Source organism: Nanorana parkeri, unplaced genomic scaffold (assembly GCF_000935625.1).
Source record: "Nanorana parkeri isolate BGI_ZX_2015 unplaced genomic scaffold, ASM93562v1 scaffold1040, whole genome shotgun sequence".
NCBI classification, from domain to species: Eukaryota; Metazoa; Chordata; class Amphibia; order Anura; family Dicroglossidae; genus Nanorana; species Nanorana parkeri.
Genome location: NW_017307308.1, coordinates 76,338 through 104,155, shown reverse-complemented (window position 1 = coordinate 104,155; position 27,818 = coordinate 76,338). Strand labels below are relative to the sequence as shown.

Here is a 27,818-nt window from a genome sequence, read left to right as displayed (position 1 = left end):
ATGATTGGAGGGGGTGTGGTGCAGACAGTGCTATGATTGGAGGGGGTGTGGTGCAGACAGTGCTATGATTGGAGGGGGTGTGGTGCAGACAGTGCTATGATTGGAGGGGGTGTGGTGCAGACAGTGCTATGATTGGAGGGTGTGTGGTGCAGACAGTGCTATGATTGGAGGGTGTGTGGTGCAGACAGTGCTATGATTGGAGGGTGTGTGGTGCAGACAGTGCCATGATTGGACGGTGTGGTGCAGACAGTGCCATGATTGGACGGTGTGGTTCAGACAGTGCCATGATTTGGAAGGTGTGGTGCAGACAGTACCATGATTTGGAAGGTGTGGTGCAGACAGTACCATGATTGGACAGTGTGTGGTGCAGACAGTGCCATGATTGGACAGTGTGTGGTGCAGACAGTGCCATGATTGGACGGTGTGTGGTGCAGACAGTACCATGATTGGACGGTGTGTGGTGCAGACAGTACCATGATTGGACAGTGTGGTGCAGACATTTTTTTCCATTTCATTCCTGCAGCTCAGGGAACTGGCCCACCATTGCTTGTCCCTTGAAATACAGCAGCATTGAGCAGTGAGTGCATTATTCTATTCCATGTCATGTCCTCGTAGCTCATCATAAATGTCACGTATAGAGGAAATCCAGTCGCGTTTAGTGACACAGATTCCCCATTGGACTTCATCTTCTCCAGTAATGAGAATCACAGACGGTGGTGCGTTCAGTACGGCAAGCTGAGCAGACTCACACCGGGAGCACGGTGACTGAGAATAGCAGCGGGTGACCCAATAAAAAGAAAACACTCATTACGCTCCCCTGCGGCTCGTCACATGTAATCAGCCATCAGAGCTGCCTCTGCAGCATGGAAAACCACAAAGTATAGCGTGCTCGAGGCATGAATGTGCGGGGAAGTCACATCACCAAATGATAACCCAGCACAGATAGCAGTCCTCTCACATGTATGGTGAGCTCAGTCCATAGGACGGGGCTTGTGTCAGAGGAGAAGGTTACATAGGCACTTTTATATGAAGACGGCTTCCATCTCAAATTCATCCCTCCCCTTTCCAAATATGAATCTTATAGAGCACTCGGTCCATAGAGTCTGTCTATATTTACCATCTGCCCCCCTCTCTGAATTCTAAGTTACTGGAGAAGGTCCATTATCATACCCATAGGCTGTATCACAGTATATAGCTCTGACATATTCCACAGTGCTGTACAGAGAACAGAGTACAGAGAATTCACTTGTGTGTCTGCACCAGAGAAGCTCACACTCTAATGTCTCACCGCATTCACATAATATTATTATACATGTATATAGCTCTGACATATTCTGTAGTGCCGTACAGTGAACACTGAGCCAGCCACATCAGTCTTTTTAGCAGGGGAGCTTACACTCTAATGTCCCCACCTATCACACACTATTATTATACATTTATATAGCTCTGACATATACCGCAGTACTGTACAGAGAACACTGAGCCATTTACATCAGTCATTTTAGCAGAGGAGCTTACACTCTAATGTCCTTACCTATCACACACTATTATTATACATTTATATAGCTCTGACATATACCGCAGTGCTGTACAGAGAACACTGAGCCAGTCACATCAATCTCTGCACCAGAGGAGCTTACACTCTAATTTCCCCGCCGGCAATCACCCAAGGTAATGGTACAGGAGTTAACTGGTTGTAATAGGTCATCTCCAGATTTCCTTGTTATAAAACAATCTCCTGCTTTTCAGTTATACCGGAGTTCCCTTTTAGCCTCCTTTTTTTTTTATTGTGACTGTTTCTTCACATGGGGGGGTGTCTAGTAGAGATGTAAATGATCCGGGGAGAGTCCTTACAGCGCTCAGCGGTAGAACTCATCCTTGTCTTTATAAAGCACAGCCGGCCTGTGAGACATTCACAGTCACTGAGATGAAATCTGCCTCCACAAGTATCCTGTTACTGGTAATAATGTGGAGCATGGAGTAAATTACAGACGACGCGCTCGCGTCCTATAGTTATCAGCGCTTTCTTCACATTTATTTCTACCAGCATGACACAGTCCATTCCAGAGCAGCAGACTCTCATTTCTGCAGAGTCTCTAATTGTGCTTACAGAAATTGTATATGTTTATTTGTTCATCGGGGTGCCGTCGTCACACTATGCTTGGTACATCATTCCACGCGATACGAAGGTACTTACCGGTATATGAATAGAACAGGGAGGGGCAACCTTGGCCATCCAGCTATGTTGAAGCTACAAATCTCATCATGCCTCTACCTCTGGGAGTCATGCCCACTGTGCTGCCTTTTACTGCCCAGTCACATCCAGGGGCAGGTCCAAGACAGCCTGGGCTCAAAGGAGCTGGGTTAAATGATGCTGGAGGCAGAGAAAAAAAGTACTGCAGTGATGATTTCTGGATTGAAGGTGAATATTGCAGCACAAGCTGTTTTTTTATTTTTTTTAGGGATGCACAGACCAGTGCCGATACTTGGCATTTTCATGAGAACTACCAGGGTTGCCACCGTTGCAGCTGGGACCGGGCTCTGGCACTCCACCACTGTCCTGAAATCATTAGTCTGTATTGTTTTAGAAAAACTGTCACATGACAATAAACAAAAATGTATCAATAATCGTACTTGTAAGTACTCTGCAAGTACCAGTACTCGTACTCGCAAAACTGGTATCTGTGCATCGCTTTATTTATTTTTATAAAAACAAAATCGTACATTAAAACTAGGGATGCACTGATACCGATACTAGTATCGGTATTGGTGCCGATGCCGGCATTCTGATTGGCCGGAAAGGCGGCGTAATGCTCCCTAGTCATCTCATGAATCATAATATTAAGAAACTGACCTTAAATCATTAGTTTGTATTGCTTTAGAAACAAATGTGACCTGTCCCTTTAAGAAAAAGTATCGGTAATTGGTATCGGCGAGTACTTGATCAAAAGTATCGGTACTCGTACTCGGTCATAAAAAAAAAAGTGGTATCGGTGCATCCCTAATTAAAACAGAGATGTACAAATCCCAGGAGCTCCGTGTGCTCCCTACAAATGACAGCCGCCTCCTAATTTTTTAATTTTTCTCTAGTGTAGTCTTGGAGCTCAAAAGTATCTGTACATGTACTCGTACTTGTACCGAGTACTGTACTTGGTATCTGTGCAACACTAGTTTTTTTTCTCTTTCAATGAGCTATTAATTTCAAAGCAAAACTCTGGGAAAATGAATCTTAACCCTTGCAGCAGGGATAGGGCTTGTTTTGGTCTGGGGAGGAAAATAACAAAGTTATACTCACCCAATCCTCGGAGACAGCCAGCTGTGACAGCGCTCCCTCCAGCGTCACGGCCAGCTCCGCCCAGTTGCTATTGTTTAATGACAGATCAGCGTTCGCAGGTCATTTGGCGACGCTAAACTATCATTACAACAGCCGCGAGATCACGGCTGGCTCCGCCCCACTTCGGCTGTCACTTCGGCTCAGTCGAGCCGAAGCATATGCCTTTGGCTCGGCCGAGCCACCTTGGCTGGCTCCGGGTGCTGTACCGGCTATAGTGAATAGCCCATACAGCAGCCCTTCTGTTCGACTGAACAGAAGGGCTCCGGCAGCCGAAGAGAGCCGAAGGGTCAGCTGAAGCTATGGCGTGAATAACCCCCCTAGACATAAAACAGAGACAGAACCCTGCTTAATATGTAGCTGTGAGTAAGAGTCTATATAAAATTCTGAATTGTTTTGTATATTTTACGTGGATTGTTTTCTGGAAATGATAAATACGGTCAGCATTTAAGATGATTTCATCCGTCGCAGCGTTCAGCCGCTCCTCTCGATAACAGCTGTGTCCGTGGAAGCCTCAAAACCCAACGCTCGGCGTAACGTATATTTATGAGATAAAGCAACACCAACCACCTGCTCTAAATACATCCATCTGCCTCCAGGCTAGATACAGAGCCGGCACTTTTTTCAGATTACCCCTCCGATCGATCCCAGCGTAGAAAAATAAAAATAGAGGAAATTACTAGCTGCGATCCGACTTGGCCGAATAATTGTTGATGTAGAAATCTGATAGCTATCTGGAACAAGAGAGCTCCAAAACAGATGTAATGACCACAGATATTTTCAGCACTCGAACGCATGATATGTGAGTACAGAAGGGGGACTGCTCCAACAATAATAATGTCCGCAGGGGTTAACCGACTTGTACTGCTGGGAAGCGGCAGCAGCCATTTTTTGTTGTGCAGTTGCATAGAGACGTTGGGGATTAATGGGAAAATGTGGCCACGGTATTGGGGTGTAAAGGAGAAGTATTGGGGAGTAAAATGTACTCTTCCCAATAGTCTGAGCTGGCGTGTGACACTGCGTGTGACTCCATAAATCGAGTCCCGCACCAAATACAACAATTTTTGCTGTTGTACGTTTAAAGCTGGTTATGATTTGATGAGTGCGTTTGCCATAGGTTTGCTTGTTGTATTTGGTGCAGGGACACACTGGGTGTTTCAGCTGCCGTTGTGAAGTGCGGGGTTCCTTGTGTGTCCCTGTACCTTTAAGGAGGTTGGGTTGCCTGCACACAATTCATCCTTTGCTATATATGCTCCAAAATGGAGGCTCTCAGAGATTTGCGTTAGGACCGCACTACACAGAGGGGCCTTGACGAGGCAGTGCGGCTTTCACATATTCTGCAGAAGACGTGCAATTAAGACCTCTGTTTCTGATCTTAGTGGTCAGACAATGTTTTTTGCATGCTGGCTGGTGAGTGTGCTGGGAAGTGTTTTAGCTATTGTATTGTTTAAAGGTGGTTGTGAATTGATGAGTTGGCATTTGCTATTCGTTTTCCTCCATTTGCTCGTGTTGCTTATCAGGTGGAAACAGACACAACTCTTCATAGCCCCTCATAGCCCACCCATAGTTTCTCATCTACACTTCCTTGTGCGAACTCCGGGGTTGTCTGACTCCAGATGCCCTATTTGGGGAAGGATTGACTAAGGCAAGGGTCTGTGTAATGGAAAGGATTTTGCACTTTCAAAAACATGCCGTCAGCAGCAGCGCCTATATTCTATCCTGGAAAAGCCTCTTTAATATGAGTCCTCCTCAAAGTCATATGTTAATATAGATGGAGCTACTTGCTGGAGCGCTTGCTTACATCTCTCGAAGACCGCGGTGGTGAAATGCTCCTACCAATGCTCCTCCAGGCCGACTTGGCGTTTTGTCTGCCTCATTTTGGGCACTCCTAGTCTTTCTCTTTCTTTCTAATAATTCAATATAATCCAACAGACAAAATGAGAACTTCTTGTAGTGGCTGAAACCAGTTTGGAAAGTTTAAAATTCAAGGTCCCCCTACCCCAAACCCCACCAGCATCTGCTCAGAACCTTCAGGCCCCGTTCACATTGAGCGATTTATCACGCGATTTTTGTAGCGATATCGCTCATATTTCCGCACTATATCGCTCTATGTAGCTTCACCAATACAATTCAATGTAGCTGTTCACATCTCGTCGCTCAATGTCGCTCAATATCGCTCAATATCGCTTGTAGCTCGTCGCTTCTACATGACCCTTTTTTAGAGCGATTTTGAGCGATATTGCTCCTGATTGCATACAGCCCAATAGGAAGATCGCGCGACACGTCGCTCAATGTCGCTCAATGTCGCTTGTCGCTCAATGTCGCTCAAAGTCGCGCGATTTGCATGTCGCTCAGTGTGAATGGGGTCTCACCTTCCACTCGGAAATTGTCTGTTTTTTCTATTCCTTGATGTCCAATTTTATTCTCTTGTCTAGAAAAGTGACCATCATGGAGGATCCCGATCAGAACATCCATCTGAAGAATCTATCCCTTCACCAGGCCAACACTGAGGAGGAGGCCCTCAATCTGCTCTTTCTGGGGGACACAAATCGCATGATAGCTGAGGTAAGCTGCTCAGACGCTTTGCTTTATACTGACTGTACAGGTCATCCTCCGCATAAAACAAAAATAGAGTAGAGGGGCAGATTTTGACAGCCTGACAGCTGCATGGGGCTGATTTCCAAAAACAATCGGTTATGTGCAGCATGCGCTGTGCAGAATGAAGAATGAGAGATGAGACTAGTTTGGTTGATGTGGACAGTATCTTCATTTTTTCCAGGTTGCCGGTTTTTTTATTTAGGTTCAGGGATGTGTTTGTATAATGTCAATGCAACAGGTACTCTAATGCCCCCCTTCTCAAAAGTACATATTCACCTTACTTTTGCTTTCCTGCTTAGCCAGGGAACAAAGAACATTCCTGGTTTGTCTAGTTTTAGAGACGTGTGTGGCTCATTCCCCTGATTCTCATGTAACAAATTTGGTGCTTAGTGATTGGCCCAATGCTGTCACATGGCCGGTAGATGGTCCTCAGCCTGTGCAAGCTCTGACTTCTGGACCTTGGACCTTGAGCTTTCTTTCCTCACCCTTGGTGCTAAACAGATCAGCAGGGAGGTGAAAGTAAGATAAATATATGATGCTGGGGAGTAGGGCATTAAAGTAAACCTGTTACTTTTGCCCTACACTTTGATAAAAGGTGAAGAACTTTGGTCATGTTGAAGACCTTTGCTTAACAAATACACTATATGGCCAAAGTTTTTGGACACATGACCATCATACCTATATGAGCATGTTGTACATCCAATTTCAAAACTATGTTCCACATAAAACAGAAATCACCAACTTGCGCAACTAGATCGATTGTTTATGGACTGTATCACGTGGCCCAACGAAGTACTGATAGGGTGGTCATAATAATCTGGCCACTCAGTGTATATTAATAGTCTTAAAGGAGCTCCAGTTATACCGGTGGGTAATCCAGAGAAGATGTATGCACTGATCCTGCAGCCTGGTTAGTCGAATAGGGAAACATCCATGTAACAGCACTGTAAAAAGAACATATGTTCTTTTTACAATACAAAAACTATGAGCATTAATATGGAGTTGCCCTCTTTCCTCTACCCTTGTCTTTAACAGGCTCCACTCTTCTGGGAAGACTTCAAATTTTGGAGTGTGTCTATGGGAATTCGGTACCATTCAGCCAAAAGATCATTCTTCAGGTCAGGTAGTGATGGTGGATGAGAAGACCGGGCTCTCATTCTGCATTTCAATTATTCCCAAAGGTGTTCAGTAGGTTTGAGGTCAGGGCTCTGTGCTGACCACTCACTTTCCTGCACACCAAACTGGCCAAATCATGTCTTTATGGAGCTGGCTATGTGCACAGGGGCACAGTTATAACAGTGACTGGCCTTGTATCAGCCCCGCCAACACCCAGTAGTTTTTTGCAGGCAGTTTGTAGTAGATGGGCCCGCTGGGTCCCTTCCACAGCTCTAATCCTTGTACAGACTATGTGCAACACAGTGATGATGTCACTACTCATTTTACATAATAATAACTGGGTTGGAAAGGGCAATGGTGCACATAAAGTAGATTTATAAAGCTTTTGTGTTTGGTTTTAAGCATCTCGACACCAAGGCATGCCAAGTATATACACTGAGCTGCACATGCATGGCTCAGTATACATTAAAAATATGGCTGGCTGGCAGGCAGAAGAAGGGCTTTTATTGCAGAAGAACCTGCCTACAAGTCTTTTTGTAATACTATATATTTATACTTTAATGCAGAACTCTGGACAAAACAAATTTGAACCCTTCAAGTGGGGCTATCCCGGTACTGCAAGGGTTAAGTGGGAGCTAAATAAACAAAGCTATACTCCCCCGAACCACAGTCTTGTCTTGTTCTTACACCACTCCCTCCAGTCCATCTTTTTCTCCGCTCCGGCAATGGAATGTCCTTTGGCACCCTCATGTCCTATTTACAGTTTAGAACGTGATGACTTACGGACCTTAGACCGCCAGAGTGGAGGGGGATCACGGCTGAAGGAAGAGGTCTAGAGTCCCATGAGTCCTCATGTTCTATACAGATGTCGAGGGACATTCCATCGCAGTTCAGGTGAGTATAACTTTATTTTAACTCCCTAGACAAAACGTGACATTAAAGTCTAAATACCCCATCCCTTCAACCAAATGCTGCTTTAAGGACTACCTTAAATGATGCCTCTTGATCCGATCCGGTCATCTTCTTCTTTCTAGTAGTTTTCAGGAGTCCCTCCAGCGCTCGTGCCGGTCTCTGATCCAGTACTGACTGCTGCGTCTTCTGTGTCCCACGGAGCCTGTGCGGGTGCACGCTGCTGCCTGCATTGATTTACCCTGTGTCTCTCCTCTTCTCCCCGCCGAAGATCTCTACTGCACATGCGCCCGCCCCATCATCCTTTGCGGCCGCCTAAGAATCTTCAGATCTTCGGACGGGAGCGAGCGGCGGAGACACAGGTAAGTTTTAACCTTTTTTTAATGTTTTTGCATATACCTACTGCTTGCTAGCAGTAGATATATGCAAAAAAAAAAGAAGGTTTAATTATACTTTAACCCTTGCACTGTAGGGGGTAGCCCCAGTACAAGGGTTAAAGTGACATTAAAGTCAAACTTGTTTTTCCCCCCTTCCCAATTCTGCTGTAGTGACTTACCATAAATGATGTCTCTTAGTCCGATCATCTTCTTCTTTCCTGTAGTTTTTAGCTGTCCCTCCAGCGCTGACTCCTCTGTCCTCCTCTTCTCTGCTGTCCCACGGTGTCTGCATGCGGGTGCACGCTGCTCTATAGACTTACCTTGTGTCTCTCCTCATCTCCCAGCCGAACATCTGAACTGTGCATGCTCCCGCCCCCAGATCCTTTGCGGCCGCCCGAGAAATTTTCAGATGTTCGGAAAGGAGCGCGCAGGAGACACAGGAAGGTATTAACCCTTTGGAAAAGTTTCTTTTTTTTTAATCTTTTGCATATATCTACTGCTTGCTAGCAGTAGATTTATGCAAAACGTGCAAGGGTTTAATAACCCTTTAAGTTCTGCTTCCTTTTGTGACCTGTACTTACGGAGCAGAAGTAGGTAAGAATCTGTTGCAAATGTTTATCAAAGTCCTTGCAATAAATAAAATGGTCCTGGAGAATATTGTTTTAAGCAAAAGTAAAGTTTGACTTTATATGCATTATATAAAGGTGAGCGTTGAATCCCCAGCATTTCTTCTGCTGGCGGTTATTCACTCGTTTATCAAATACGAATGCAGTTCAGTCGCCGTTCCTGTAGTTTGTTTTCCAGTACAGAACAATTTATAGTTCTGTGAGTTTCCTCTGAAGATCTTTGATTCTCTACCTTCCGTGCCTTCTCAGTTGATATTTACCCTCGGTGGAATAATTAGTGTTTTCCACCGGAATGGAGCATGCTGTGACCCAACCCTACCAGCTATTTCTATTTATTTATATTGTAAGACATGAAATTCTCCCAGGTGACACGAGCACAAACGTTTCTCATAGAACAGCTCTTCTGATCATTAACATATGTGGCTTTTTGGAAGATCCAGCATAAAAGTGAGAGGTGGATTTATTCTCCATGTTACAGACCTCATAGTGTTCCAGTCGGATTGCTTGTATGTGTACTGAATCGTACCTCGTTCACGCTGTGCTGGCACTGTTAAAACCGACCTCCGCACAGCAGGGGCGTAACTAGAAATCACAGGGCCCCATAGCAAAATTTTGTATGGGGCCCCGTGATTTCTAGTTATACCCCTTGCAGAGCCCACTCGAGATAACACCTGAAGGTGAACCTGCAGAGCCCACCATAGACTCTCTATGGTGGGCTCAGCAGGGTCACCCTCAGGTGGGCTGGTCGCACTCCTTACCTGTCCACCTCCTGTTCGTCCACGGTCGATGATGGGCCCCGCCTCCTTCGTCACCGCGCCCCGCCTCCTCCCCTGCTGCCGACCACGGGCCTCGCCTCCTCCTCCACTTCCGGGTCCAGCCTGCTCCACCGCCACTGCTGGCTCTCATTGACTCTGTGGAGAGGAACGCGCTGCTGCACAGATTACTGTCAGTGATCTGAACAGCGGCGTGTTCCTCTTCAGCCGCCAGTGAAAGCCACCAGCAGAGGATCCCAGACGGCCGGCACGGCATCTGGCATCTGGCCTGGGTTGCTATGGTGATTGTTACGCCACTGCCGCACAGATATAAAACATTCAGTGGAGGCAGTATAGGTTCCTGAGTGGGACCTTCAATTATCCTCTTGCAGTCTCTGTACAGCAGAGCTTAGATTAGGAGAGGAAGAAGCAGCACACTGTTTGATATACCATTGTAAGCAATTTGTTGATCCTGTTGATTTTAGGGCAGTAGAGTGGCTTAGTTGTTAGCACTTCTGCCTCGCAGCACTGGGGTCCCTGGTTCATATCATGTTTGTTCTCCCTGTGCTTCTGTGAGGTTCCTGCAGGTAGCCAGTCAGGACACTGTAAAGATGAAGAAGATATTCATCAAACATGGGATGATGGCTGGCCCTCACCATGGAAAGGCGTGATGCTTTGCAAAAATTTCGAGGCAGCCCTGAGGAAGCCAAAAGGCATCCTGGTTGAGAAAAACTGGTCTAGGGGGACCTAGTTCTCCCGCACCTAATGTAGTCCTCTGCTCCTTAGATGTGGGCAGGCTCTTAGCGTCCTGATGTACGGACAGGCTGCGACCAGAGAAGAGCCAAGGAGAAGTGGCTTTGTTGGACTGGTCATACAGCGGGGTGGAAGCATGCAGGTAAGTATTGTTGCTCACTCATTACTCCCTAGGCTTTTACCCAAGGAAGGGACAGCGGGGCTTATTAGCATTTTTTAAATTCAGATTAGAGTTCAGCTCCAAAGTTAGAGTCAATTTCCTGGTTGCCAAACCATCGAAGGTTGACCAATACAGCAGAAGGTGCGAGCACGTACCAATACCCCTGTCCTCATATTCATGCTCTTATTCTCTCTGCCTTATGAATTCAATGGGTTACCAATGAGGTCATAGTCAGGATCATTAATTCTTGAAGACGAGGATTGCATCTCTCCTCGGGAAGACGGCCTGGTCCAGACAGTGTATGCGGAGCACATGTAGGCACATAAAAAGATCAGAGCTCTGGCTGTTTTATTGTGGCATTGCTTGGCTTCTTGAAGTGGTTACACTTTAACGGTCTCTGCTCCGTAATATTGAACATGTGCAGGGACCGTTACTTTATAGCCGGAGCACTATTTGCTTGAGTCACCCTACATGTATCTCCGCTTCTGGAGCAGAATACGGCAATGATAAAATAAAAAAACGTTGAAGCATCTCCATGGATGTGGAATGTTCGCTGGCAGCAGGAAAGCCCTAGTTGTTGACTGAAGCACATTTCTCATTATTTGTTGGACGTTTTTTGTCTACAGCAGACACGCAGTTAATCATCGTCCATTACTGCAGAAGTATTTGAATCTGCGGACACCTAATGTCTAACAAATGTGGAGTGGGCAACGCCGAGATATTCCCACGTACGATTAATGAACTCTGGATTGACTCTCGATAAGCCGCAGGCTTCATCCAATAACTCCGCCGGTTATCGGCCCGTTATCATCCTCTTATCTTGTCAGCATGTTCTTTAATGAAAAACGTTGTATTCCCTTCGTCTAATCATTGTTCATCGGCAGCGGGACTGAGGGATTCAGCAACAATTTGCAGATCGCAAGGCCTTCTGATTGTTCCATCGACCCAACTTACTATAACTAAGTGTTAGGGAGGGAGCAAAGTTCCCTTGTTTGGAGTGGACCCCAATAGCAGGAAACAATTCCAGAAGCAGAGTCCAGGCTGAGGTACAAGATAGGATGAACCAAAATGCGTTGTCAGAGTACAGTGCGGGTCGAGGCAGGCAGCGAGTATCATAAACGGGGAGACAAGCCAGGGGAGGCGATAACCAGGAGATCCAAATAGCTGGGAAGGACGGCAGGAAATGAGGCTTCGTAGCTGCTTTGGGAATGGCAGAATAACTCGGCAACAAGACTTGGCTCTGGCTGGGATTTAAACCCAGCAGGAACCAGAAACGCCCCCGTTGTCTGGGCAACGAGGAAGCTACAGGTCCCTGGGAACCAATGGGATGGCTAGGGGAGAAGGTGTGCTCGCAAGGCCCTCCCTGGCAATGATCAGCACCTGAGGTGACTAATAGACCACGGCAACGTCACGTGTGCGCACATGTCACGCAGGTCACGTGCACGTATGCGTGCATGCGCGCACCTGCAACCATCTGCCACTGGGCACCAAATCACCCCAAGAAGGACACTACAATCTCCGCCGTGCCCGCCTGACCCCAGGTAAGAGGGCACTCTGGACAGTAAGGTAAAGACCACTATTATGTGATTAAGGGTCCGTTGACATCAGATGCGTTGGGGTTGCACTGGTCGCCTTTTTTCAGTGCAACTTCAATGCACAGTTTACATCCCAGTTCACATTACTGCATTGCTATAGTGTAAGTTAAAAGAAGTACTGCATGCAGTCCTTTTTTTAGAGCAGCATGATGCAACATGTTACAACCGCATTGTACCGTGCCATGGCCGATAGAACTCAAAGAAGAAGAAAAAAATTAACCCTTACAATGGGGTTATCCCAGCACTGCAAGGGTTAAGTGCTCATTTTGGTCTAGGGTCTGTGTAAGAAAATGACACGAAATATGATTTTTTATGTCATATTCCTTTTCTCGAAGCATAGGGTGGAAAAGTTCAATAATAGATGATTGTTGCCGTTGTTGCATAAAATTCATAATGTGCTTAATTTAAAAGTTGCAAATGATTACAGGATATGGTATATCTTACAGAATTAGTCTATAAGATGCTTGATGATTACATAATATAGTATATCTTACAGAATGAGTCTATACAATGTGAGTGTGGGGGTGTGGGCGTGTCTGTGATACTGTGTGTGTGTGGATCTGTAGTGAATGAGTGTGAGTGTGTGTGTCCGTGTGTGAATGTGTCTTGAAGGGTCATCCCTCATCCTTTTTATCCATGCTTTTACTTTAAAATAACCTATGTGATGTTTACCTTAAAAGTCTTTCTGATTAGCATAAGGGAGTGCCATACTTTTAGTAGCTGAGTCATGTGTTCTCCTTCTATCCCATTTTGGGCATCATAGTCTATGTCCTGAGTAATGTGGTTTATTCTTCAAACTCATTTTGAAGGCCAAGTCTTCTTTGGGCATTCCCAACAACTGTTTCAACTATACTTAGGTCTGCCTGTCAGGCTTACTGATTGATTACCAATTGTAAACTCAAAATCAGCAGTACAGTAAAACTGAATCTCCAAACTTGGATAGATTAAAATATAGAAAATCAATCATCATTTAAGGTTCACACATACATATTTCAATATCTCTGGATTTAACAGTCTGAAATAAAAAAGATATACTCACCTGATCCTCAGTTCCACGGTGGTGACTGCTCACCTCTCTCACCTCTCTTCCCCTCCACTCCAGCTGTGAAATGTCCCCCCGGGTCTTCAGGTCCAATAGACCGTATAGACGTCATTACGTCACGGGTTGTTAGACTGATGGGACCTAGAGGAGAAGAGGCAGCAGGAACCGGACTAGCAGCCAGGTAGGTCTGAGGACAGTGGCGGAGCTAATAACCATCTGCCTGAGGATCAGATGAGTATATCTTTGTTATTTTAGACCCTAGACCAAAACGAGTAACCATCAGCCCCCGCTTCAGCCTCTCACCTTGTGACTTGCTAAAATGTTGTGACATTGTCAGTCAGGGGCTTATTTTTGTCAGTTGTTTATGAACACAGCACAGGCATCAGAATGTATATGACTGTATCCTCTCCGAGCCGGTACCTCAGTCCAGGAAGAATATGGTGACCTTGGATGACGCCTGAACAAAGATGGCACTGTCCTTCTGGAGAGGAAAGCAGGTGAAGGCATCACCAGGGGAGTACTGTGACCTCTGTGAGTGGTAAAAAATACCTGGAAGTGTTACAGTGACACATTACTGAGCATGCTGCACTTACCATGGAAAATCTATATCTAATAATATGTAGATACACTTTAATGGTGCTGCACTTTGTGGGGAGTAGGCGGGGGGGCGCATTGCGGAACCTGGCCTTGGGGCAGCAGGGAGAGTAAATCCGGCCCTGTATATAGTAATGTGATATGGAAATGTGCACACGTGGTCTATTATTGCAGTGCACAGGACTTGAGTCTAGGTATGTGCGAGGCTCTGTCTACCAGGAAATAGTAGGATGAAAGTAATTGCGAACGACGTCTACCCTAAAAAAATCGACCAAAAAACAAAACCTTGTGAGATTTTCCAGCATCTCCTGTGCGAGCCGTCTACGTGTCCAATGAAAGTGTGTTTAATAGCGGCGGGGATTTGTACAGATTACGCGTCTTGTATAGTGTCAGCGGCTGATGGAGCACGTCTTGTTAATAATGACATTTGCAGCTTCTGTACGTTTTCCTCAGAATGTGGATTGAGATGCTTTTGGCCTCTGTCCAGCTGTTCCAGTTAAAGTGGAGTCTTCCGAAAGATTTACACGCTGTGTTCTCCCATTTTGTCTGTAAATGTTTACAAGACGCCCCGTCTGTCTATAAATATTTACTGACTGCTGCCCTCCCACTATTAATGTGCACCAAATACCAGTCTCTCTGTAAATCCTTCAGCAATGTAGATCCATAAATCTTACCAAGTATCGGCATCGGCTGTAATCCGCATTAAAGTGTATGGAAAGGCCAAACTTGTTTTTCTTTTGGGTTTTGGGTAGAGTACGGTTGTTGTCAGTTTTTTTTTTGCTGTCTGCATGAGTGTTGGAAAGATTCAGCGCTCTCTCTGTCCTGGAGACCGTTGTCACCAAGAAGGAAAGTAAGGGGAAATCCAAAAGTTGGTTTCACTTGAGCAGGGGTGGGGAAACTCCGGCCCTCCAGCTGTGGGGAAACTACAAATTCCACCATTCCTCTGCCTCTGGGAGTCATGCCTGTAGCTGTCAGAGCCTTGCAATGCCTCATGGGATTTGTAGTTGCGCCATAGCTGGAGGGCCGGAGTTTGCCTTCCGGTGGGGACACTTTTTCCAGGGATGGTTAAGAGGGGAATTTGTTTTTACGATAGGGACTTGTAGTGAACATTTTGTCCCCGAAGTTGATGTGTTGGAAGCAGAAAAATGGGCAAACTTAACAATTTGATTGATTTTGACAAGGGACAAATTGTGATGTCTAGACGACTGGGTCAGAGCAACTCCAAAGCCGCAGCTCTTGTGGGATGTTCCCGGTCTGCAGTGGTCAGGACCGACCAAAAGTGGTCCAAGGAAGGAAAACTGGCAACAAGGGTCATGGGCGGCCAAGACTCATTGATGCACGGGGCAGCAAAGGAGGCCCCACCTTGCAACTTACAGGACTTGAAGGTTCAGCTATTGACGGCTTGGTGCCGGATACCACAGCATACCCTCAGAGGTCTAGTGAAGTCCATGCGTTGACGGGTCATGAGTGTTTTGGTGGCAAAAGGGGATCTGCTTGGTATTGGCACCAAAACCAATATAGGTATCGGTGCATCCCTAGTGTGAAACCCAGTTAAGTTATGCTATGTGGCTGGCACCATGTAACAAATATAAAGTAGGTATTATCCCAATGTGCTGCAGAAGTGGAATGTCCTTGGTGTAGAGCGTTGTAAATTATCAGTAATAAATCCATGGAAAGTCTTTTATTGATGTTTCTCCACAAACTATTTTGCTGGGTTTTCTTGTCTGGGTCTGAGAATGACAAGAATGAGTGGGGACACTGCGCAGAGAAACGTTATACAAAGAAAAAAGAACTGCAGGGGGCAATATATCCTGTAAATGTGCAATGTGGAAAGAGACCCTTCTGTTATATATTGGGGTGATAGAGAAATTAGACTTTTGATTTTATTTTGTAAAGTGAATCTAAAGTCAAAGTGTACCGAAGGGCACCAGAAACGAACCACCTTGTATATTGAATACTGGTTGGCTGCTATGGGGTTTGTGTATAAAAAGTGTAAAAATAAGACCCTTTCTTGTGCCAATAGAAACCAATCAGCTTCCAGTTGGCATTTCTGTATTGCACAGCTGAAAATGAAATCAGATTTCTGATTGGTTGCTGAGGACAACATGAAAGTCTTCACACAAGTCTCTCTGGGTTTCTGAACATTGAGATTTCAGATTTTTGCCCTGTTATCACCTGGACCTGTGATGACATGATTCAGAACAGGACAAATTATTGAGTTTCCTGGTTTCAAGCAGCCAAACTAAAATTGGAATGACCTAGATCGAATACTCAATTTCCATTGTCATTGTTGTCATCCTTTTCTACCCCATTTTTTGTAATTAGTCACCGGAAGCGGGGAGGTATCAGTGGCTGAAAGCTGATTGGAAGCCATTGGATTGCCATGTAATTACACAGATAGTATCCAGGAATATTGTCTGGGAATGAGCGTTTGCCAGTTCTGATTTCATATATCTCTTATGACAGACACTGCCTGGCCAGGAAAAAAAAGTCACCACCTGTATTTTCGGGCAGTGTTATGATCTGGGGGTGCTTCAGGTGGTCAGGTCTAGGTTCAGCAACGTTATGTGCCCAAAATATGAACTCAGCTGCCTCCCTGAATATACTGAATGACTGGGTTTTTCCATCAATGGATTTTCTCTTCCCTGATGGCACATTGGGCATATTCCAGATTGGCTCACATTGTGAAAGAGGTTCAGGGAGCATGAGACATCATTGTCACACATGGATTGGCCACCACAGAGTCCAGACCTTAACCCCATTGAGAATCTTTGGGATGTGCTGGAGAAGACTTTACGCAGTGGTTCAACTCTCCCATCACCACTACAAGATCTTGGAGAAAATTTATGAAACTCTGGATGGGAAATAAATGTTGTGACATTGAATAAGCTTATCGAAACGATGCAACGCAGTGAATGCATGCCGTAATCAAAGCTAAAGGCGGTCCAACAAAATATTGGCCCGCCTTCTGATGGCTAGCATCATTCAACCCAGTTCCTCTGAGCCAAGCCTGCCATGGACCTGCCGCCAACCTGTGACTGGGAGAAGCAGTATAGTAATGATCTCATTTTTTTGCCACTCTGCTCTTTTTTTCTATCAGCATGCTTCCTGTCAGCACACAAACTGATTGGTTGCTTGTGCTCTTTCTTCCTCTCACCTTCCAGGCAAGATGCTGATACCAGGACACCTTCAGGTACTTACACTGCGTGCACTTAAAATAATACATTTAATTATATATAATGATTACAAAGCTGCATTTATTTGTGTCTTTCTTCGGGGACTCCAGCTTTAAGTATAGTAGTTCAATGAGGGTCAGATCATTCTCTAAAGCAGTAATACCTATACGATGATTTATTGATACGCATGAAAACGCTGCTCAGAATTCCTCTTGTGTTTAGTATCGGCAGTAACAGCTTTATGTGTTTTTTTGTGACAGACTCCAATGAACCAGGCGTCCACCCGCTCTCACTGCATATTCACAATGCATATCTCCAGCAAGGAGCCCGGCTCTGCCACCGTCCGCCGCTCCAAGCTACACCTAGTGGATTTGGCTGGATCTGAGAGAGTTGCAAAGACAGGAGTGGGGGGACAGCTTCTAACTGAGGCCAAGTACATCAACTTATCCTTGCACTACTTGGAACAGGTAGGTACCCAGTCTAAGTATTGATGGGGAACATGGCTGGCATCTGTATGTCTATGGACAAACTTTATTTTTCATGCTAAGGATAGAGTCAGTGGCGTCACCAGGCTGTGTGTCACTTGGTGTGGACAATGGGTGTCATGCAGCGCACACGTCATTACATACACACTTGATGTGATTAATCGATTATTGAAAAAGTTGACAACTTTTTCAATAATCGATTATAATCGATTATGTCGATTAGTTGTTGCAGCCCTAGTCATTATCCACGTGCCCCCTTGTGACGCCACTGGATAGAGTATGGAATTGTTCAAATACCTGTCAGGATCATCTTTTCCTGCTGCCTTAATATTATTGGTGAGATTTCCTTCTTTCTGCCCTGGAGACACAACAGGAAGTCGAAGGTTTATCCAAAGTGTGGATCTCTATCCTCTTGGGCAGTTGTCACCAGAACAAGTGTCCTTATTGGGTGATTTCCCCTTTAATCCAATACCAACATTTCAGTCCTGTACCCTGCCCAGAGTCCACCTCATGTCCGTCCAGTGGCTAGGCGGTCCCACAAGAACCCCCACACTTGACAACCCCTCCTGTAATTATCCAGGAACTACCCACTTGCTGCCTCTGATTATGATCATGAGCGCCTTATTGAGCTTTTGCGCATTCGCACTAACTTAAATGGGGGCGACACTGATCCTGGGACGCCACCTTAGACACTGCACTTCGGAACCGAGGTATAAGATGCAAGACTGTGCTGTCCCCATGTAATCCTGTTCTGATGACTACTGGACCACATTTTGGATTGCCCTTCATTTTCTGTCTCAGTGACAATCACCAGGACAAATAGAGAAGGTGGATCTCTCCCCCGGACCAACGATAGCAATAAAAACCTAACAGGGGTTCTGATCTTTCCACATTCTAACCACAACTAAAATAAAGTTTTTGCTTTGCATACGCTAACCAGCAGTGAGTCTCTGTAGAGGGAATGTGAAACCATTCGCATTAGTTTCTGCCTCGCAGAAGCTTACACTACGATGTCCCCGCACCTTGTGATGTACTGACCCTTTAAGCTACAGTTGCCCTTTCCCTGGATTCATAGGAATACCTACAGATTGCGATTGTGTTTATCACTGAGCAGAAATCACAATATGTCCATTGAGGAGGGCTGTGGGTGGTTTGAGGCTGTAACTTCACATCACAATGTACAGAGTGTTTGTTGTCTTTGGTCCTCTTTGTAGCGGAGGTCTGTGAGAGGAGGAACAGCTATGAATGGTCTTTGTCTGGATGGGGTCACAGTGGATATTGTTCATCTCCAAGGGAAGCCATACCTTAGAGAACTGACACCTGTTTGTCCTCTGATTTCTTCTTTGTAAAATCCACACTGGGATTCTGGGATTTGTGTCATCCTCCCATTATTATGCTGTTCAGATGTATCACAGCATGCGGTGGACATAGTACTATAAAACCTCCACACGTGCTTCCTGCATCTCTGACCACACTGGAAGTAGGTAAGAGCAGCATCTTCTTCATTTTAAAGGTCAGTCTATTCATAATTGATATATGAAACACATTTTGGTCTGGAGAGTTCAATCACCTAACAGGCTCTTCTGACTCTCAGGGACTCTATTGGTGAGATTCCTGCACTGAGTCCAGGGTTCTGCATGTCTGCTGTGCCCATTCTCAGCGGTTCCCTCTGTTCCTGTACTAAGTCCAGGGTTCTGCATGTCTGCTGTGCCCATTATGAGGGGTTCCCTCCATTCCTGCACTAAGTCCAGGGTTCTGCATGTCTGCTGTGCCCATTCTCAGCGGTTCCCTCCGTTACTGCACTAAGTCCAGGGTTCTGCATGTCTGCTGTGCCCATTCTCAGCGGTTCCCTCCGTTACTGCACTAAGTCCAGGGTTCTGCATGTCTGCTGTGCCCATTATGGGGGGTTCCCTCTATTCCTACACTGAGTTCCTAGGTCTTAATTACTGATATGCTCATTATGAGGGGTTGCCACCATCCCTACAATAAGTTCCTGGGTCTGCACACTTGCCATGCCTTCTATGAGTGGCTACCACCATCTCTGTGCTGAATTCCCAGATCTGAACACCTTCTGTGTCTATTATCAGGGGGTCCCACCATCTCTGTGCTAAGTTCTCAGATCTGCACTCCTAATGTGCCCATTATAATGGTTTCTCAAAAACCTGAGCTGAATTCCAGGATCTGCACACCTGCTGTGCCTATTATGAGGAGTTTCCACGATCCCTGCGCTGAGTTCCCCAGTTTGCATCTCTGCTGTGCCCATTATGAGGGGTTATTTTGCCACTCTCAGTGGCCAAAAGGAGTGATGGGGGAGCACAGGCAAGGTGAGTAGGTGATGCTTGCGGAGCCAGTTTTAAAGTGTACCTATTGTTTTTCTCTACATGGGCAAAGTACAGGTTCACTTTAAGAACTAGAAATTGTTCTTTAGTAAGGCCACTGGTGACTTTTGCCCCCTGGAGTTGGCTTTGTAAAAGAAACTGATGGCTTTTGATCAATATTTTTTTAAATAATCTTTTTGTCACCTCTTTATGTAAAATCTTAATTTTAGAAACAAACATTTAGTTCCGGATGCCTCCACAATGCTCTGTCTGCTCACTTGTGGACTGTCTCTCTTTAACTGGTATTTCATCCAACGGCTGTATGAACTATAGGGAGGGGGTAAAGTCCCTCCTCTGACTTATTCTTGTGTTCTCATTAGATCTAAAAATGAAAGGATCATATTATACTCAGAATTGTAGAAAATGTACATACCTGAGAGCTCGACTTGGTAAATATAAAATGATAGTGATAATGGTACAGTTTATGGAGGAGGACTGTAAGCTTTTGGGATTGTCCGTGTTGGCCATTTGTTGTATCAATGTATTTTTATTCTTTCTGGGATTTCTGATGTCTCAATACGCATGATTTGCACCTCTCTTGTAGGTCATTATCGCCCTGGCGGAGAGGAATCGCTCTCACATCCCATATAGGAACTCCATGATGACCTCTGTACTGCGGGACAGTCTGGGAGGCAACTGCATGACGACCATGATTGCCACGCTGTCTATGGAAAAAAGGAACATTGATGTATGTAGACAGGTCCTCCCCCAATAACACATAGCTAGACCTATATAGTCAGTTCATTGCCCTTATACGTATTCTCGCATGCACCGCGCAGTTTACACTCTCGAATGGGCCACGTGCCGAGGATGATGTAACTCCTCACATGCGCACAGGAGTTACATCATCAGTGGCCACTCAGTGCCACGGAAGAATCAGAAGTGGAGATGATGGCGGCAGGGGACGCAGTGGTGAAAGGTGTATGGACCCGTCATCGCTGGAGCACAACACAGAGGGAGGTAGGTGTGTTCCTTAAAGGAGAACTATGAGATGAGTGATTTCCACTCACCTCATAGTTCTAGCCGACCTGTGACAATGAGACTGTCACAGGTCGGCTCAGTAGATCGGGAGGTGAGCGAACATATACCGGGTTCCCTCACCTCTCGATCCTGTCACAGCTCTCTGCTGTGACAAGGGGAGGGGCTGGATTCCCCTCTCCCCGCTCTGATCTGCCATCACTGACTGGCGGAACGGACGGGGGAGGGGGGCAGAGCCAGCTGTCACTCACGCAGCTGGGCGGATCCCGTCATCTACGTCGGGATCCGCTCCGGCTGCGGCGTCTCAGTATACTGTGAGCTGTAGTTCGCGGTATACTGAGCTTAGGGTAACGGGAGGACGCTAGTTTGTGTCCTCCTGTTACCCTAAGGAGAACTATGGGGAAAAACACTGACCCCATAGTTCTCCTTTAATGTGCAAGTATGCTATGCCAATGTTCAGGCTTCAGCATTACTAATGCTTCCCCTTACAGGGCCATCCTTAGCAATCATTAGTGCCCATTATACATATATATATATAGGAGTTGATTATACATACAGTATGTAATATAATACATGTGTTTTCTAGGAATCGATTTCCACATGTCGCTTTGCCCAGCGAGTGGCGCTGATAAAGAATGAAGCCCTGCTGAATGAGGAAATCGACCCTCAATTGGTGAGTGTGCTCCTGTATTCATAGGTTGTAATAAAACGCATACAGTAGGAACATACACTGAATCTTATCCTCCCTACATGCCAGTTTATAGATATGCTTCCTCTACTTTGTATCCTCATTTCAATGCCATGTAGGCGGAGAGGGAAAAAAATATAACAGCAAGGAATATTTCTGAGAGGAGAGTCAGTGGAAGAAGCATAGTCATCCAGCAGAGCAGAGTATTTCAGGAGAGGAGAGTTATAGAGGAAGGAGCATAGTCATCCAGCAGAGCAGAGTATTTCAGGAGAGGAGAGTTATAGAGGAAGGAGCAGAGTCCTCTAGCAGAGCAGAGTATTTCAGGAGAGGAGAGTTAGAGAGAGGAGCGGAGTCATCCAGCAGAGCAGAGTATTTCAGGAGAGGAGAGTTATAGAGGAAGGAGCAGAGTCCTCCAGCAGAGCAGAGTATTTCAGGAGAGGAGAGTTATATAGGAAGGAGCAGAGTCCTCTAGCAGAGCAGAGTATTTCAGGAGAGGAGAGTTATAGAGGGAGGAGCAGAGTCCTCCAGCAGAGCAGAGTATTTCAGGAGAGAGGAGAGTTATAGAGGAAGGAGCAGAGTCCTTCAGCAGAGCAGAGTATTTCAGGAGAGGAGAGTTATAGAGGAAGGAGCAGAGTCCTCCAGCAGAGCAGAGTATTTCAGGAGAGGAGAGTTAGATAGAGGAAGGAGCAGAGTCCTCCAGCAGAGCAGAGTATTTCAGGAGAGGAGAGTTATAGAGGAAGGAGCAGAGTCCTCCAGCAGAGCAGAGTATTTCAGGGGAGGAGAGTTATAGAGGAAGGAGCAGAGTCCTCTAGCAGAGCAGAGTATTTCAGGAGAGGAGAGTTATAGAGGGAGGAGCAGAGTCCTCCAGCAGAGCAGAGTATTTCAGGAGAGAGGAGAGTTATAGAGGAAGGAGCAGAGTCCTTCAGCAGAGCAGAGTATTTCAGGAGAGGAGAGTTATAGAGGAAGGAGCAGAGTCCTCCAGCAGAGCAGAGTATTTCTGGAGAGGAGAGTTATAGAGGAAGGAGCAGAGTCCCCCAGCAGAGCAGAGTATTTCTGGAGAGGAGAGTTATAGAGGAAGGAGCAGAGTCCCCCAGCAGAGCAGAGTATTTCAGTAGAGGAGAGGTATATTAAGAAGGAAGCCTACATGGTTTTTGTTTTGTCTTTAATGGTATTTGCTGTTCACAGATGATTGTTCGTCTGAAGAAAGAGATCCAGGCTCTAAAAGACGAGTTGGCCCTAGTGACTGGGGAGCCTCGAACGGATGACCTGACTCAGGAAGAGACACTAAGGTGAGCCTGAGATAGTCATCTTCTCTGGATCTGCCTCCACCTCTCTATGGGCAAGCAACAATAGCTTCCGTCAAAGGCTTTCTACTGTTTGACGGAGCAGATTCTTATTAAATCCACCTTGACCATACCCAAGCACACTAAGGAGTGATCGAGGAAGCGCTGACATAATTTCCTTTTACTGCTCAGCACCACTGTATCATACATTTCCCATCATGCAATGAGAATTAGTGCATTCAATGGTTGGGATTGTGGGCGGATTTGTGGCTGAGCTGAAGTAACTAGACATGACAGATAAGGAGTCTTCAGGCCTGTCAGTCAAGGAAGGTTGTCATTGTGGATGGGAGGAGGCAGTCAGGGTAGGAGGAACAGACCCGGAGTGTGAGACTCCCGGGTCTTCCCACTACAGCAACTTAATGATGCAGCCGCAATTAAAAATGAGCTACAATAGGGAAGTAACATGGCTGTCGGCCCATGGAAGGAGAATGCACAGTGGCTACCTGACTTACATATAGGAAGCTAGGCACCAAGTCCTAGAAATGCTGCATGTATGCATGTAATAGCAGATTGATCGGCTGCGGCTTTGCTTGCAAAAAGGAGATATATCATACATATTTGTTAAAAGTAAAAACTGACTTTTATGATACTTATTAGAAATGTCTGACCTGAGATCAGCTTTAAAAGCAGAATGACAAGAATGGATTTAGTGTAAGGCCCCATTCACCCCAGGGTGGAGTCTTTTCAGTTTGACTTTTAAAGGGCGGTTTTGGGCGTGTTTTAATTGCGTTTCAGCACATTTCTATTCAAATCTATATGAAATGCGCGCTGATTAGCGTGGAAAAAAGGCTCCGGGAGTATTTCGGGCGGCAGTTGGCCTTGCGGTCCCATGAACGGTCCCGATAGGAATGTATGGGATCGTTCATGTTGGCGGTTCAGCGCGGACAAATCCATGTGTGAATGGGGCCTAACCCTTCCATGTATTTATTACCTCTTTCAAAGATCACAGTACTCCCCCTAACAATTTATTCAGGTGTCATTCAGGCCCCGTTCCCACTGCGCGATATGCAAATTGCGCGTTTGTCGCGCGATTTGCATATTTGCGCGACATCGCGAGATTTGCCGCGATGTCGCGTTCACGCTTGCATTGAGCAAGCTTGAATCGCGGCTAAATCCGCTCCAAAAAGGGTCCTGCTGTAGCGGCACACGACCCGCGACAGCAGGATATCGCGGGAATTACCGCGCGATAAATCGCTCAATGTGAACGGGGTCTTAGGGTCACCATCAACGTTCTAGACTGATGTACTTTGCCATAGATTATTTGGTTATGTAAATCTATATTTTAAGACATTTTTAGGTTCTATTTTCTGTTTATGTAATATTAGCTCACCCAGTAGCGTACCCAGGGCATGGCCCCACTTAAAGGGTTATTAAACCCTCACGTTTTTTTGGCTTATATCTACTGCTAGCAAGCAATAGATATATGCAGGTTTTGAAACAAGCAATTGAAACAGGTTTTAATTCACCTGTGTCTCCGCCACGTGCTCCCGTCCGAACATCTGAAGAGTCTCGGGCGACCGCAAAGGATCTTGGGGCGGGCGCATGCGCAGTTCAGATGTTCGGCCGGGAGAGGAGGAGAGACACAAGGTAAGTCTATGGAGCAGCGTGCACCTGCACAGACTCCGTGGGACATCAAAGGAGGACAGAGGAACAGCGCTGGATCGGAGACCCGCACCAGCGCTGGAGGGAAAGCTGAGAACAACAGGAAAGAAGAAGATGATCGGATTAAGGGACATCATTTAAGGTAAGTCCTTACACTAACATTGGGGGGAGGGGGAAAAAAATCCTTTAATGTCACCTTAAGCATGTACAAAATGCTGCAAGTACAGAAAAATACCTGCCGGTAATCAAGTGAGCTCCTAATGTCTTGTTTGAGCAGACAACATAGTGCCTCTCGTACTGACATCCCAATCAGCATTGTCAGCCCGTCCTGCTGGACTACAGAACTCCCATCCCTATCCTTGCCCCTCTCTTTCCCTCTCCACTTGGATACATTCATTTATTTCCCAGGAAAACAATGCTGCCGCTTTGACTCCCTAGGTCCTGCCCACACATTGTGTGTAAGGAAAGGGCTTTTGGGTCAATAGGAACTGAGCTCCCAGAAGCTGACCCTGCAAGAATTTTATATCTGGTGGTGATATCACAGAAAGTAATAAAATCCATTGAATTGCAACAGTAACAAGTTGAAATAAAAAAAACAATGCTGGAACATGATGTAGAGGGAGAGTTTGCCTGAGGTGTGCCATAAAAGTCGCATGCAGGGCTGCAGAGAACAAGTTTAATATTGGATCCGTTCAGTGCATGAAGCCGGCCAATTATAAGTCACACTTCGGTTTTCCACAGGCGTGTAGGAAGTTCCATAAACTCTCAATCAGCTCCTTAATGACAAATCCAGGAGCCGCGCAGCAGGCAGGTCGTCCATCGATAGCGCGCTCATGGAGCGGGACGAGGTTGTGTACCTGACAACACCAGCTGATCTGCGTCGTAAAACAAAGTGCTAAGCCCGCAGCTCCAGCCCGTCGGCTCTGCAGGCGAGGAGACAACGACGGGCTAAAACGTGATATCAAATCCCCAATTTAGGGGGCTGCACTGAGACGCCGGTGACCTCATACACAGTAAAAACCAAGGAAAATACACAACTGAGAGGGGACGCTCTGAGGAAATGTACCATTAAAGTTTCATTTTTCCGGAAATGTCACATTCTATTTCCTGGCGAAACTACTTTTACCATCCGTTACAAAAATAGCCTCAGCGAGGAATTAAAGCTGTACTCCGGGCTGATATAAATGACACAAATGAATGCAGCTCTGTAATCGTTAATACATCATTCATTCAAGCAATGTCCCTAAATTTGACTTGTTATCAGCCTCTTGCAGTCCCTGTACAGCAGAGCTCAGACTTGGAGAATCAGCCATGGAGCCAGTCAGTTGTATACATGCTTATAGAGAGAGAGAACAGAGTGAGCTTGTCAATCTGATGCTTCTTCTTCACTGTAAAGTCACAAGCTGGGGGAGGGATAAGACCTGTAAGTGTTGCTGAACTGCAGCAGAGAAAGATCAGGTCTCCTGTCCTACCAGGCAGTGTGGCACAGTTGTGTAAATCTCAGACCTGGATGGACGGAAGCAGAACAGTAAGACAACTCCCATTTATTTATCTTTGTACAATCTTTGTCCAATCTTTGTTTGGAGTATAGCTTTAAAAGCAAACATTTCTTAGGCTCCATGCATTAGTGGCAACTAGGGATGCACCGATACCGTTTTTTTCGGTATCGAGTACGAGTATCGATATTTTATATTTCAGCACTTTCTGGTACCGATATCGGTACTTCCGCTAGCATGGAGCCGGCTTCCCGGGCAGTCAGGAAGCCGGGCAGTGGGTAATGACCCACCTCCCGGCTTTCTGATTGCCGTGCTGTTTGGTCAGATCGATGCTGATTGGCCGGGAAGCCGACTTCCCAGTCAATCAGCATGGAGCTGGCTTCCTGGCCAATCAGGAAGCCGGGAGGCTGGTCATTGTCCACCGCTTGGCTTCCTGATTGGCCGGAAGCTCGGCTCCGTGCTGTTTGGCTGGCTCAATGCTGATTGGCTGGGAAGCCGGCTTCCCGGCCAATCAGTATCGAGCCGGCCAAACAGGAAGCTGGGCGGTGAACCATTACTCACCGCCCGGCTTCCTGATTGGCCGGAAAGCTGACTCCATGTTCCCTCGTGGCACTGCTGGTCAGAGGAAATCTCCCTTGAAGTTCCAATATCATGGAAGGTACTAGTATTGGTATTGTTGCATCCCTAGTGGGAACCTAAATCTACACGGGTGACTCCAGTGGCTGCACTACTTTCCAAAACAGTGTGTAGTGCAGTCCCTGAGTTATCTGTTCACATCCTTGGCCTTTTCTTCTCTCCCAGCCTTGTATACTATGATTTTTAGTCCGCACTGCAGTCTTTGACATCCATATCCGTTATCCCAGACACTTGATTGTGCTTAGCCCCCAGATAGTTTTTAGGTATGTGCACTGCAAGAGTCACAGAATATTGCAAATACTTCCAGCAGTCTTGCACTGCCTTTAACAAATATACATATACATGTACAATACAATACTTAATACTGTATGTACAGTATATATACACTCACTGGCCACTTTATTAGGTACACCTTGCTAGTATGGGGTTGGACCCCCTTTTGTCCTCAGAACTGCATTAATTCTTTGTGGCATGGATTCAACAAGGTGCTGGAAACATTCCTTAGAGCAGTGTTTTTCAACCTTTTTTGTGCAAAGGCACACTTTTTTCATGAAAAAAATCACGAGGCACACCACCATTAGAAAATGTTAAAAAAATGTACCTCTGTGCCTATATTGACTATATATAAAGTAATTCTCTTGAATAGGAATCAAATAAACACAAAGAAATTATTTTATAATTACTTTATTATGAAATAATAAAGTATTTTATAATTGTTCATATTTCTGTTTACTTACTCAGTGCGCAACCTGGGCCTGTTTGCTGAACACAAAGCTGATATTCTGGCAGGAATCGAAGAAAGACACACACGTAGCTCTTCGTCAACAGCTCTCAGTCTCACTAGTGCACACTGCTGGTGTGTCATGGAAAAGAACCCCCTCAGCTTCCCAGTTGCTAGGAGCGTGACAAGACCTGCAGAAAGGGGGGTCCTCTGAGGGATGCTGGCAGAATTGCCTCTATCAATGCTCCGGCTCTGTAACGGCTCAGAGCTCCTGTCTCGTCACCGGCTCCTCCCCCCGAGCTGGAGACGTGACACAACCTTTCATCGCCCCACCCCTCCGGCTCTGTCACGGCTTCATCTTTTCTCCACGCCGTCACTACTCCACGCCCCCCTGCTCTGTCACGCGGCTGCATCACCGCTCTATACCCGGTCACCGCCGCTCCACGGCCCCAGCTATGTCAT

The 27,818-nt window shown here is 46.0% G+C and overlaps 1 protein-coding gene across 1 annotated transcript in view; it reads left to right on the top strand.

The window, feature by feature from the left end:
• LOC108796016 (kinesin-like protein KIF6) overlaps nucleotides 1–27,818 on the top strand; it is a 109,928-nt gene that overhangs the window by 33,677 nt on the left and 48,433 nt on the right. The window contains exons 6-10 of the mRNA XM_018567382.1: nucleotides 5,767–5,896; nucleotides 17,290–17,496; nucleotides 20,437–20,580; nucleotides 21,457–21,543; nucleotides 22,744–22,847. Coding sequence (XP_018422884.1) covers nucleotides 5,767–5,896; nucleotides 17,290–17,496; nucleotides 20,437–20,580; nucleotides 21,457–21,543; nucleotides 22,744–22,847 — 672 coding nt within the window. The remainder of the gene's footprint in view (nucleotides 1–5,766; nucleotides 5,897–17,289; nucleotides 17,497–20,436; nucleotides 20,581–21,456; nucleotides 21,544–22,743; nucleotides 22,848–27,818) is intronic.